General features: G+C 43.4%; 1 protein-coding gene across 1 annotated transcript in view; it reads right to left on the reverse strand.

Moving 5' to 3' along the window:
* Positions 1-1,002: 1,002 nt before the first annotated feature.
* Positions 1,003-14,472, reverse strand: part of LOC126998920 (uncharacterized) — a 38,316-nt gene continuing 24,846 nt past the window's right edge. Inside the window, exons 2-4 of the mRNA XM_050861180.1 lie at positions 3,799-3,901; positions 3,049-3,234; positions 1,003-2,477 (exon numbers count right to left, since the gene is read on the reverse strand). Coding sequence (XP_050717137.1) covers positions 2,193-2,477; positions 3,049-3,234; positions 3,799-3,901 — 574 coding nt within the window. The 3' untranslated portion in view covers positions 1,003-2,192. The remainder of the gene's footprint in view (positions 2,478-3,048; positions 3,235-3,798; positions 3,902-14,472) is intronic.

Consider the following 14,472-nt stretch of genomic DNA (forward strand, 5'->3'; position numbering starts at 1 on the left):
CATGGTACAATATCAAGGGTTATCCATCCTCAAAAAAAAAAAAAAAAAAAAAAAAAAAAACCCCACCCAGCTGCATGGAAAGGAACAATCCCTGACATCTTACGGTGTGTCCATAATGAATATGTCACCCATCTGAGTTTGTGTTGCACAACGGTTAGTGCTTCATATAAATATTCTTACCTTCAGTTTTCCTTGTGGTGTTTGACTTGGAGAACACCAAGTATTGGTATTCTGAAATCTAACCTCCTCACCTCACCATGTTGCATCCACAACTTCAGTACCAGATTCTATGACTCTTTGGAATCTGGTATGAAAGTGTAAGAATTTTCTGATACATTTTCCTCCTCAAACTGTATTTGCTTTCTTTTTTTCTGAAAATCTAAAGCTTACCAACCTGCTTGGTATGGGAAAAGGTGCCATAAAAGTGTTGTCAGATAATATGTATATGATGGGTTGCTATCCTTAGCAGTGATAGGTTACTATTTTAGGTTAGTTCATATATAGGTAACTATCCATTAGGTCAGGTTGTTGATTTAAAAATAATTCTTAACAAATGAACTGACAATAGGTTACTCTATATATTCATCTCAAAATAACAAGTGACCAAAGGGTTCTGATATGTTGTGATTCACACTCTACTCTCAAAATTATGGAAAATTGCCTCCTATTGAAATTTGCTGTCCTGATGACCACTTATCAATCAACCCGGACTGGCGCAACTTTCACAAGAGGATCAAGTAGAGCTCTAGGAGGCAGCAAGAGCCAAGCAAAGGACGGTAGAGTTTTGCAGAACGCCGCCAATGAGGGACGTTTTTATTTTTAAGTTAGCATGCTCACGCTTGTCGAGTGCCGACCTCGGCCGACGGTATGGTAGTTGGGCAGCTCAAATATCTGACTGGAACCGGCGCCTCGGCTTCGTTCGTTAGCTATCCAAGTTGGGAAGCGTTTTGGTTTTATAGCTTACCAACAGACTGTGGAAATGGCTTTAAGAGAAAACTGGTGGATTGATTATTTTTTTATTTTGTAAAGTATGCACATGGATAATTTACCGGGGACAACACATGTTTTCCATTTCTGTCTCGGTAAAACTTTTAATAACAGTAATTTGTCTGTCGAATATACAGTAATAAATATATAAAACAATAAGCCTACTACATACAAATAACTAAGATTATATGGGTGGTTTTGTACATCTATTATATTACAAGCATGCATGCAGGGACTTAGCCTGGGAGTGTGGTTTTCTAGGGGCAAATTTTCTTTATTTTTTTATAACATGACTGGAAATTATAAACAGTGGCATAAAAGCAACAACTGTAGAGTATATTCATTGGTATAGAAATGACCGCATTCTCAGAAGTAGTTACCATTTTTAAAAGGAAGAATCTTTACCGTTCCTGAATGGTCCTGCCCCTGTCACTCTCCTCTCCTCAAGGATCACTGTCATGCTTGAACATCTTTTAGGGAAAATATATTTCTCGTAACACTTACGCCGGTATTGTGGAGGAAACGTTTGTAGGGGAGCTCATCCAGAGACATGGAGCACTCTTCCCTATTATTGCACGACACGAGAGAGAGAGAGAGAGAGAGAGAGAGAGAGAGAGAGAGAGAGAGAGAGATAACATTAAAATCGCAATTCGCTACTATATGAATTTGTTAGAATGGACAATAGCTGTGACCGATCAAGGCACCACGCTCACCAGTATTGGCACCGCCGCCAGAGACTTTCACTACCACTCCTTGACTCACCTAGCGCGGAGAGGTTAATAATGTCCATCCTGTCCGTAGCCTCGACTATACACTGCGAGGAACGCGACAAAGTGTAGAGGTGAGGCAAACGGTCGGCCGCTGGTGGCGTCCTGTGGCTGAACAAGGTTTGCCCCTAACTTCCGTTTTATCATTTCGAACTTTATTGCCATAGGTCTGTAAATTCTCGTGTCAGTATAATGATATCGGTAATGATTCTATTCTACAACCACTTGTAGAATATTCAATTTCCTGGGTTCTTCCACAGATATAGTCTGTAGACACTACTTTTTCTGGCTGCATTTAATTCACTGTTCGACAGTTTTCTACTGCTAGTGTAAATGATGTATCTTCTTGGTTGTTGCATTGATATAGTCTATCGAAACCTTCTTTGTTTCCTCACGCAGTTCACTAAATATTTTACAAGTTTGTGCCGTCTTAGTTTATTAATAGTTGAAGTGCTTGAAATATTGCTGCTTGTATCTCTCTACGTTGATGTGGGGCTGTGGCTTGTAGATGTACACGCTGGAGGGACGTCCGTTGTAGGGGAAATACTTGTTAAGCGTCAGCCATGGCCGCTTGGTAGGTCTACGGGTGGTGGTTGGGCGGGGCGTGGTGGTGGTGGTCGTGGTGGTGGTGGTCGGGGGCGTCCAGAAAGAGGGCTTCGTACTTTGTTGGGGCCAGTGGTATACTTGGGTTGGTTTACCGTTGTTCGTGAAGTTGATGTCAACCTGAGGAAAGAGTCTCATAGGATTACTGTGTTATATTAATATTACAAAAAGGTACGTTCTATTAACATTACAAAGGGATTTCTAAATATTACAAAATTTTAATGGTACCGTTGTATTACAAAGAGTTTCGTTAATGTATAATAAAGGATCCTGTTACTATCATAAGTCGTTTCGTTTGTATTAAAGAGGGTTGTATCGTTATCAGGGAAGTAGTAGTGTCTGGATCGCAAGGGTTAAATAGAAGCCTATTTTTCCGTCGACATATGGAGGTGATGTCGAATTTCAGTTACGATGATTGTTTAGTTAATATATTACAAAGGTTATGCTGCCATAAACGTTTTGCTTGGGTGTAAGGGTCAGTAAACATATTTTCCGTACTACGCCTGGCAAGCGGAACTGATGCTGATTAGAGGGAGAGCCAGTTATAACCTTCGTGTGGCCAGTATTATTAAGGCTGTCTTAAGAGGGTAAAGCCAGGACAGCGTGGGCCAGCACTTACCTTTTCTGTTGGAGACACACTCACGCACTTGCTCTAACAGTATATAAATACTTAGCCTGCTTACTCTATTACCTTTTTGAAGGGAACGGCCGGTGCCGAGTAGGCGTGGTGCTGTTGCAGGTCGTTGGAGCTGACGTAGTAGTAGGGCAGCGGCGGCATCTTGATGTAGTATATGGGGGAGTCGCCCTCACGCAGCTTCTCCGCCTTCGTCACGGCGGGGATGGAGCCGCCGCGGTCCAGGCCCAGCCGCCGCAACACCTGCGGGAGGGTTTTACATAAATTATTTATAATTATGATTTTGCCGTAAGGGCTGGGTAAATAATTGAAATTACGCTTTCAGTATGATGCTTCAATTAAGAGACACTATAGCTACCGTACGTATATTTAATTCTCGTATTTCAAGAAGAGGACATCTTCAAATCGACAAAATCTACCAAACAACAGCAACACACACAAACACTCAGAATCTATCTATTTATCTGTATCTATTTATCACTATCTATCCACACATTTATTGTTATTATCTCATCAATTTCATTGTATTAAACAATTGATCTTTCCTGTCAAATTGTAAAAAGATATGAGAAATCTACATCAGTGAAATCATTATAATCAGTATTTTTAATCATCCTTCATCTTTAAGCAATTCTTACGGTACTATTTTTCTCGGTCAAAGGAATCTCTTTAACCCTACACCAACAAATGTACACTAACTTTTTTATTAACTATTATATTTAACCATCAATAATTTTCTTCATTGAGTTAGTTAGTCGTCCAAGTGGGCAGTGAGCATTATTTATCTTGCCCTTTTCTTGTCCTTACCTGCAGGGCCGCGGAGGAGTCCAGGGGAGGCACCGGATAGGCCGCCTCCACCGCCACCAACGCTGCCACCGCCATCACCGCCGCCACCCTCATCGCCTCCAGCCTGAGCGACGGGGAGACAGAGGACGTGAGTGTTGTGTTCATCATTGTTGTACAGTATTATGATCTTAATATTATAGTTCATTTCTAGGTGTTTAGGAGTGCTATCAGTTTGGTGTGTTCTGTACGACTATTCATTTATACACACTTATTTATCAACTGATCGTTTGTTGATTTTTATATCAGATTTTTTTCGATTCGTGTGCACTTTTTGAAAAGCGGCGGGACTAGTAATACTCCTTAGATGGCCCATTTATGTGTCAGGGCCGCCATCCCATCTCGAAACTGTCTGCCTGCGAATGTTTGAAGCTCATCCTTTGTGCTAGCTCGGTTTTTTTTTCAGTCCCCTTTGTATTCACGCGGCGTCGTCATTGTTGAGAAGTGCAAGTTTGCCATTCAATACGTTTGAAAGGTAGCCTATTTTTTTTTTACTAGGTGAGAGTCACTTGAAGACTTCTGAAACCTTGCGTCACAGTGTCTGCATGTCAAGGATGCGAACAAGTATCAGACTTCTCATTTATCTTCTCCGCTCATTTATTCACCTTATATTCAAATTATGCATCATCCTTCGCCGATAATATATACAAGATAGATATACATGTGCATCTTTGAAGTTGGTTTATATGAATACTACTTACTTTCTATTTATCTCATACCAACACAACAACCGTTAACACCACGGATCCATAATATCAACGCAAACATCAGGGCTTTTGTGCATCACTCGAGCTGAACAGTGCTGAACAATGCTTGTACGGGCTGAGACGGCGCGGCAGGCGAGGCAAGGCAGTGCTGTTGGTATGTGGGCTGCATAAACATAAACATCAGGCACTGACCAGCAGGAGTCGCTAGTCACCCGGGCCTGAAGAGTGTGACGAGTTGGCTATGGTGAAGGTGCATGCTCTGTGTCTAACGTTTAGGGAGAGTTCTGAGAGCTTTGTGTGGGTGTGAGGACGGGCGCCATGGATGTGTGAGGATGCGAGACGTGAGATGCAAGGACTGTAAATAAAGCGTATATTCTTGTGTGTATAACTAGTACGTCCTCTGGAATGATGTAGGACTAAAGGATAGAGGTAAAGGAATGAGAGATAGGGAAGCAGGGAAGCGGAAAAGGGATTGACAGTCAAGAAAGGGCTTGTTGGGATGGTGGGTGGGCTGAGGGATGATGATTAGAGAAGTAGGGAAGGGGCACAGGGATTAACAGCCATGAAAGGGCGTGGTGGGGTGTAGAATGGGCGGGCTGTGTAGTAGATAAACAAGTAAAACAGAAGCTAAGTTGAATGGGACTGACTGTAAAGAAAGGGGCGTGTTCCTGTACATAGCTGCTTCCGCGGGAGTGGTGCATGGTGGGCGAGGGGTGTTTGGTAACGCGAGGGGAAGGGGACAAATATGACCATTGTGTTGAGGCCTCATTCTGGAAGATCGAGGCTCTGTCCTCCACTGCCCATCTCGCTCCTGTGACTATCTCCAACCTTGTCTTGTGTGCCTGCCTCTCCCTCACTCCTTTTGTGTGTGTGTGTGTGTGTGTGTGTGTGTGTGTGTGTGTGTGTGTGTGTGTGTGTGTAGGCTTGTGTGCTTGTGTATGTGTGAAGCGCTGTTATTCTTTCTCCTTTTATCTCCTCCTCCTCCTCCTCCTCCTCCGCCGCCGCCGCCGCCTCTTTACTTGCACTTTCTCTTTCCTTGTATATTTAGCCGCCTTCACTTTTGTTTCTTTTGTTAACTACATACACGAAATTGTAACTCTCTCTCTCTCTCTCTCTCTCTCTCTCTCTCTCTCTCTCTCTCTCTCTCTCTCTCTCTCTCTCTCTCTCTCTCTCTCTCTCTCTCTCTCTCTCTCTCTCTCTCTCATGCATAATATCCCAATTAATGCTACACCTTTCTTAATGAACCTGCGTTAGTCATGGTCCCTATAGGCGGTATGGGAGTAGTGGAGGTGGTGGTAGTGAGGATGGCATGGTGGTGGTGTAGGTAATGGTTAAAGTGGTGGTGTTGGTAATGGTAATTGTGGTGGTGGTGGTGGGGATGATAGTGGATGGTGGGGTTGGTAATAGTAAGAGTAGTGATGAGGGGGTGACGAGGGGGAGCAGCTGTGGTCATAGTCGTGGTGGTTGTTGTGGTGGTGATGGTGATTGTGGTGACTTTGAGTGATGAATGACCGCTTGTCTCATATAAGTTGGTCTGTAAACCTCAAGTGTTGTATTGCACTGGTCAGTCAAAACGCTTTAGACATTGTGAGAAATTTCTTTACCCAGATAATTGCATGCAGTGTTCTATAAGCCACTGATGCAAAATAGTGACACACAGTAATGATGATGGATTCTTAAATTTATGTTCAAACTTTTGTCTATTCAACTAATCTCCTCTCCCCAAAGAAGTAATAATTTTTTAAAACAAAACAAAACAAAACAAAACAAAAAAAAAGATATAAGAGACCGTTAATTAATCTTTGGGAAAATTATCATTATATTTTATTAGTTTTTCATTTCGTAGGGAATGATACAAACTACCTGTAATTTGTAAATGTTCAGTTTTGCTGTTGCGTCAACCAGCTAACTCATTGATTATTATTATTATTATTATTATTATTATTATTATTATTATTATTATTATTATTATTATTATTATTATTATTATTATTATTATATTATTATATTATTTTTATTATTATATTATTTATTTATTTATTTATTTATTTATCTATTTATATATTACACAAACACATATTGATAGACATCACCATGCATCACCCAACACTTACACAGTTAACTTCCTCTTCCTCCTCCTCCTCCTCCTCCTCCTCCTTCTCCTCCCTCTCTCCCCAGCGCCGTGACAGCCTACACAGCATCATTAGTATCACAGACGTCGTCATAATTCTCACAAACACGGGCTTCCTCCATTATTCATGTCACGTTTGCAGCCCCCTTGCCCCCCCCCCCTTCCCTCCTCTCTCCACCATACTCTCACTCTCGCTGCAGCTGTTCTTACTTACTGTATACGGTTGTTAGTAAATATTCGTTAGTGTCAGCCTCACTTTCTCTTTTTAATTATTGTTGGGCTTGAACAATGCTATCTATTTGCATTGACAACAACAACAACAACAACAACAACAACAACAACAATATAAATGACTACAAGGAACAAAATAATCGCTACATATATTCCTCCTCCTCTTCCTCCTCCTCCTCCTCCTCCTCCTCCTCCTCCTACTACTACTACTACTACTACTACTACTACTACTACTACTACTACTACTACTACTACTACTACTACTATTACTACTATTACTACTATTACTACTACTACCATCATTGTTGTCGCCACCACGTCGGTCAGTGAAGGGCAGTGCAGCGCTCCGAGGTGACCCGCTACTCCTGACCTCTGACCCGCCACGCACGCGAGGTCAGGCGGGATTAACGGAGCTGGGGGCGGCCACGACGAGGGCGCGGGAAGGGGCGGCGCAGGGCACTGAGGGTCTTCCACGTGTTCGCCATAACGATACTAGTATGGGCATGAATGGGCTACTAGGGATAGGTTAGGATAGGTTAGGATAGCGATAGTAGTAGTAGTAGTAGTAATAGTAGTAGTAGTAGTAGTAGTGGTAGTAGTAGTAGTAGCAGTAGTAGTAATTAAGGTAGTGGTGGCATAACAGAAAGGAAACATTTGAATAACGTGCCAGGTTTTGTTTTCTTTTTGTGGAAGGGGCACACTCAATTTTCTGTGGAATCCTGTTCTTTGTATACCCTGAAGGAACTCTGTTTACAAAGGTTAAGGGCGAGGCGTGCCTGGGCCTGAAGAACCACTGTTGTCTTTGGGGCCCCGACGGCGCTCCTATTACCTAAAGGCGGACGACCTGTCGGGCTGAAGAGGCTGGCAGGTAGACGCCGATGATGGATGGATGGAGGCGTGTGTTTATCCTGCGCCACTTTACCCCAACATCCGTGTTTTACGAGGTTTCTCCGAGACATGGTTACTCCTAACGGTATGGAATGTGGAGCAGAGTTTCTCTCATTGGTATGACGGGACTAACATATGGAATGGCGGTCACTGTGCAATAGTATGTAGGGTGAAGGTCGCGTAGGGAGGGAGGGCAGGAAGGAGGGGGCCATCTGGTTGGTTTGAGTACCGGGCGTCGAGAGGGGAGGAGGTGTAAGGTATGTTGGTCCTGGTCTGGTGTGGTGACGTATATTTGCGGTTTTGTGGGCAATGTGGAAGTCTCACGGGGAATTGTGTGGTTTGCGAAGGTAGGCTGCTGGTAACTGAGCGTTGTGGTGGCAGGCTGCCTACGCCCCGGGCACGGAGGTGGAGAGGCCTTGCAGGCAGGTGGGAGATGCTGGGGATTAGCTTGACAAACTTCCAGGAAGATTACAAAGGAAGGTCGATGCTGGGAACGGATTGATTTGCATGTCGTAATTTCACTGCATGCGTTGTTTGTCGCGTTGGTTATATTAAAAAGAGAGAGGAGCATGTACAGACTCCTTTCCACATTTTGCCAATGCATACACTTGCAATTTATTCATTAGAAATATATTAGAGTGGCAGGCAACGGTGCAGGGGACTCGCCTAATTAACAAAGTCACGATAAGGTAGCGGCAGGAGGCTGATGCTGGAGGCGGGCTGGCTTTCATGCGGTCACTATAGGATCACTGCCTCGTCAGTCGTGTTGGTTTCAGCAAGTGACGGCTTAGGTTTTCTGTGCTGGGGCGTGCAGTACGTTGCGAGGATATGCTATACATAGTTTTGTTTAAACCCTTGGTCTGCCTCTGCCAATAGTAATCTAAAGAGGTTTTTACGCTGTAAATACTGTACACTTATTAGGAAGATAGGTTAGGAACTGTATAGACTCAACGAGAGTATAGATGAAAAAATATAGAAGATAAAGATTACCAATATCCCCCTTAACTGTTTTGCTGTATAGACGTCTACTTCATTTAACATTATGAAAGATTTAATGGAATAAGTGATAGAACGAAGCTCTTTTATACATGAAAAATAGACATTAAAAAAAACAAAAGCAACAGCAGCCTTCTTGTCACGCTGTCTCTGCATATACGTATTCTTGTATATACTTATTCGTAAGATACTTTGGCAAAGTACGAAATGTTATAAAATGAAAATACAATGCTAAAATAGTTTCCATCGATGCGTGAGGCGACGGTTGCGTTCATGTCTGCCTGAGGGCGGGGAGGAATCGTGGAAATGGCCTTCGTCGCGGTACGTGACCTTGTTAATTACCTGCCCACACTTAGCGGTCCTGTGTATAGGGATCTCAAGGTCTCTGCGTTGCGTGTGGGGAGTATATGTGTATATATGATGAGCTGGGAGGCCAGGAACACACGAGAGGCTGTCTATTGCATGGTTCTTCAAGGTAAAGGGTCGCCACTTCATTTCTTAGTTATGTCAAGAGGCGTTATAATGAATCGTAAGAGTAAGGGATGGCAGTTGGAAAAAAAAAGAAAAAAGAACACTGATCAACCATACTGAATAACGCATGAGTATACTGCATTTATTTAACTCCCAGAACGATCAACTGCTTAACACACACGACACACACACACACACACACACACACACACACACACACACACACATGCTCTCTGAATGTAAGCGATGGATTACCGAGGCGACAACTGTGAAAAGCAAGACTCATCGACAGAGAGAGAGAGAGAGAGAGAGAGAGAGAGAGAGAGAGAGAAGAGAATAGAAGAGAAGAACGAGAAGAGAGAGAAGAGGGAAAAAAAATGAAGATTAGAAAATGACTGGGATATTTGTGGTCACTTCCTTAGCGTGTGCATGTGTGTGTGTGTGTGTGTGTGTGTGTGTGTGTGTGTGTGTGTGTGTGTGTGTGTGTGTGTACCCGTCTGTTTTTCTGCCTGTTCCTGTGCGTCATCCTGTCAGTCGGTATATTAAATCTGCCGGGTCCGTGTCGCTGTTACTCGTTCTGCATGCATATTGGTCCGCCTGCAAGATTCACTGTCGTTCGATATCGTTTTAATTTTCTCTCTCTCTCTCTCTCTCTCTCTCTCTCTCTCTCTCTCTCTCTCTCTCTCTCTCTCTCTCTCTCTCTCTCTCTCTCTCTCACACACTTTTTCTTTCTTTCTTTTCTTTCTTTTTCTTTTTTATTTCGCTTTTTCTACCTACCTACTTATCTACCTACTTACCTATGTCTTTAGTTCTTTTTTTCTTTCTTCATTTTTTTCTTTCCTTCTTTCTTTCTTTCTTTCTTACTTTCTTTCTCTCTTTCTACTTACCTACCTCTCCACCTACTTAACTATCTATCTATCTATCTATCTGTCTATCTATCTATCTCAAACAGTTTCACCCAACCAGCTGGCTATTATCCATTTCTTTCCCTTTTTTTGTCTCGTCTCCCTTTTCCTTATTAATTTTAATCAGACTGCTCTTCTTTTTTTTTCCCCTCGCTTCCCTTTTTTCCACGAGTTCTCTTTTGTCTTTCAGGTTCTCACGCAATACGCTTTTCTCTATCTATTTAATCTTGTATCGACGTACCTATCTTTATATCTCAGCTGCATTATCCATATGTCTCTCTATATTTTTTTCTTATTTATTCTTCCTTTTAGTTTTCTCCCTTTCTCTCTCAATCAGTGTTATCCACCTGCTCATCGGTTATCGTGCGCGTCTGCTCCTCTCACTCACCAGACCCTCGGCCTTTACCCTTTTCATACCGGCGCCAGCGTGCATGCAGTTTCACCTCTTCTAAAGCCGCGGGGGTGCTTGGCGTGCGTGCTGCAGGAAACCAGACCTTTATATCCTTCCTCGCCTCTCTTCCCGCACCAGAGAGAGAGAAAAAAAGAGACAAAGAAAGAGAAGGTCATACTCATGTTATTTGGGATCTCGCCTTCTCATAATATACACCTCTAATTTTATCATTGATTAGTTTTCTTTTTCCTTTGTTTTCTTGTAAGTCGTGACAGCTTATTTTTGGTGCAACGATATGCTTAGCTCTTGTATATATGTAATTATTATATGTTTTTGTTTTCTTGCTTGCTGAGCGTCATTACGGATACGCTTGGTTGCCCTCTGTGTGTGTGTGTGTGTGTGTGTGTGTGTGTGTGTGTGTGTGTGTGTGTGAGCTTTGCTTTCCTTACACGAAGCAGAGTCATCAGCTTGATAACTGCTTTGACCCCGCTGTGAATCTTACTACTACTACTACTACTACTACTACTATTATGCTATACTACTACTACTATACTATGACTACTACTACTACTACTACTACTACTACTACTACTACTACTACTACTACTACTATAATCACCTCCCCCCTCCCATCCCTTTCTTTCTTCCCACTTATCTTCTACTCTCATCTCTTCCTCTCCCAACTGAACTGGCCTCCTCGTTCTTCTTCATTACTTTTTCCTTTTCATCTACCTCGCCATCCATCTCCCTTCCACGGACATTCCACGCAGCCTTTTCAGCTCGGGAGGCACAAAGAGGAGTACAGGAAGGGAGGGCGGCTGGGTATAAGAACAGCAGTAGCACCAGCAGCTCTTGTGACCCCCGAACCTCTGACCGCATCCTATCTTCGATCTGTTGCGTGCTGGGGCGAGTGACCGAAGCTTGGGGGAGGAGGAGGAAGGAAGGGGGTGGAGGAGAGGGTGAAGGGTAGGGGTCATAAGCACCTGTCTCTATATCACTCTTTGTTGTGGGTAGTGTCATTCTTTATCTATCGTCACTCGGTCGTATGATTCCTTAGTGTTATTTTGTGTCTATTACAGTCTTCTTTTTTATTTACCTTTCCTGCCGTTAGGGTTTTGGGTTTTCATTTTGACCTTCCTTTGTTTTCCGCTGCATAGGTGTGGTTGGTTACGTCCTCCCAGAACCCTCTTTTTTTTCAGCAGAGGAGACAGCTGTGATGCGTATTAGTGTGCGGTATAGATTGTGATCCGGCAGGTGCGGGTAACGTGGTGTCTTTCTTGACTGAGGTGTATTAAGCGTGGCTGCAGGCGTGCAAAGTTTCAGCTGGAGGTGACTTGAGATCCCTAGACGCGAACTTTACGAAGAGATATTGGTGGATGGTGGTGGTTGTGATGATGATGATGGTGGTGATGATGATGATGAGGATGAGGATGTGGAAGATGAGGATGAGGAGGAGGAGAAGGATATGAAGAAAAATATGAAAATAAGAAGCAGAAGCAATAAAGAAAATTTAAGACGTCGAGGATGACAATGAAAAATAAGAAGAGATAAGGGAAGAGAAGAAGGAAAGATCAAAGGCGGAGGAGAAGGAAAGGTCAAAGAAGTGGTCGAAGGAAAAGGAAAAATAATGAAGTTGAGAGTTAAAGAAGGAGGAGGAGGAGGAGGAATTATGAAAAAAGGGTGAAGAGAAGAAGAAAAAAAAGCTTTGGGCGATCATTTCTAAAACTCCTGCTAATGACTAACGCATAGAATACTAATGATTTCCATGTGTGTACTTCATTCTGCATTCTCACACACACACACACACACACACACACACACACACACACACACACACACACACACACACACACACACACACACACACACACATCTATTTAGCGCTGCAGAAGAGCCTTGGGCGGTGGGTTGGCGGTGGTGATGGTGATGGCAGGTTGTCGAGAAACACGTGGGAGGCTGCTGGCGGGGCGTGGGTCCTCCTCTTCCCCTCACCAGCCTTACTATAGCGGTGCCGCACGTCACCCAGCATGCATTCGCCCACATAACAACCTCTCCCTTCCTAGGCCATTCTCTTGACATCACTTCAAATAATATCCGTATGCTAAACCTAGAGATTCTTTAGAGATAGAGATGCGTCAAACCGCCACATTGAGATCCATGGGGGTGACAGATGACTATCCCGATTTCACCAGATGACAGAAGAATTGTCAGATTTCAGCGGACCGATAAACTATGTTACACGTATCCTTGAAGACTATATAGATATGTTGTATAGTTTTGGCCTTATGTTATATCCGGCCTAAATTACGTTCTAAACAAACTGCTTACGTATTCTTACTAATATAATATTCGCGTTGCATCGGTGTTATTTCGGTTCCTCTGACCCTTGTGCAAGAACCCAATACCCAGGGACACAGTGGCAGTGTGACATCCGGGTTACCACAGTTTACCCTCCTCAGGCTTCACAGGTACCCATTTAACGACTAGCTTGAAAGGGAGGAAGAATAGCTGGGTGGACTGTGCGCCGACTGTCGTGGCCGGGATCGAACCCCGGCTCTCGGATTCATAACTTGGCATGTTAACCACTGCAACAACACTGCAGATAGTCTGTTATCTTTATACCGCACCGTATCTCGATAGTATTTCTCTCAACCTATCCTCAAACCTCAAAATCTTCACCGCGCCTCTCAGACGCATCAACACCATCACATGAAGACGAGCTCGCTCAGGACCAAGGTTCAGGGCTACGACTCCCATCTCGCGGCTCATCGGACCCAGGAAGCGTCTTTGGTCGACGGTACGGTACATGCCACCCTGTACGTACCACACCCCTCCATAGATCTTGCTCCGCCTCCACCTGCCTGTTCGAAGCGCCTCACCTCGCCCCACTACACTCATCGTTACGTGTACACCCGTTACGATCATTGTCCAGGTCATTGCGCTAGGGCTTAAACTGCCTGTCCATTATCACACCCAGCACACACACACACACACACACACACACACTGTTGCTGTTGCTACATTTTACTTTTTTATTTACGTATTCACAAAAGTGCACCACCAGCCATGCCACTAGGTTGTAATTTAAGCAATCCGATGTTGACGAACACCACTTCGTGCGAAAATGGTCGAATGCAAATATTAATATTCTTACCGTATGGCGATTTACTATGATGCTGTTACTGATGTAAAATGCTGATTCCTTGAGACCTTGAGATAACTAGGGCTACGTATGCTTGTTAGATAGATAGATATATTGGCTGGTAGATAGATAGATATATTGGCTGGTAGATAGAGAGAGAGAGAGAGAGAGAGAGAACCCTAGGCAGGAAGTTCTGAGTGTGAAGGGCGTATCGTTGTCCATTGCGGTGATGAATGAATGAGCTGCTCCTCCCCGACTCACACACATCTAGGCCCTCCACTAACCCTCTCTCTCCCTCTCTCTCCTTCCCTACCTCTCCTTCCCTACCTCTCCTTCCCTACCTCCCTGTCTCTGCTTCTTCACACGCCAGTATTTTGTATGTCCTCTTCGACCCACACAGGCCCTCCACTGACCCTCACTCTCCCCTATCTCTTTCCCTCCCTCTGTCTGCCTCTTCACGTGCCAGTATTTGCTCTTCGCTCATCCACAGTAGTTTTAGATAGTGAAGATGTGTGTACGTACGTCAGTCTTGCTTGTATATGTCCCTTCAACAATAAAAAATAGAATCATGTCACGAGATGAAGAGAGGAAGAAACAAAAATGGAAAATAGAAAGAAGTATAAAGGGAAGAGAGCGTTAAAGAAAAGAAAAAAAAATGTATGAAAGAAAACCAAAGGAAAAGAAAAGAATGAAATGAAAAAAGAAAGAATTAAACAGAAACAATGTATGTAAATGAAAAAATATGATATGAAAGGAGGAAATAAGTAAAATATAAA

Source organism: Eriocheir sinensis, chromosome 15, assembly GCF_024679095.1.
Source record: "Eriocheir sinensis breed Jianghai 21 chromosome 15, ASM2467909v1, whole genome shotgun sequence".
In the NCBI taxonomy this organism is placed as follows: domain Eukaryota; kingdom Metazoa; phylum Arthropoda; class Malacostraca; order Decapoda; family Varunidae; genus Eriocheir; species Eriocheir sinensis.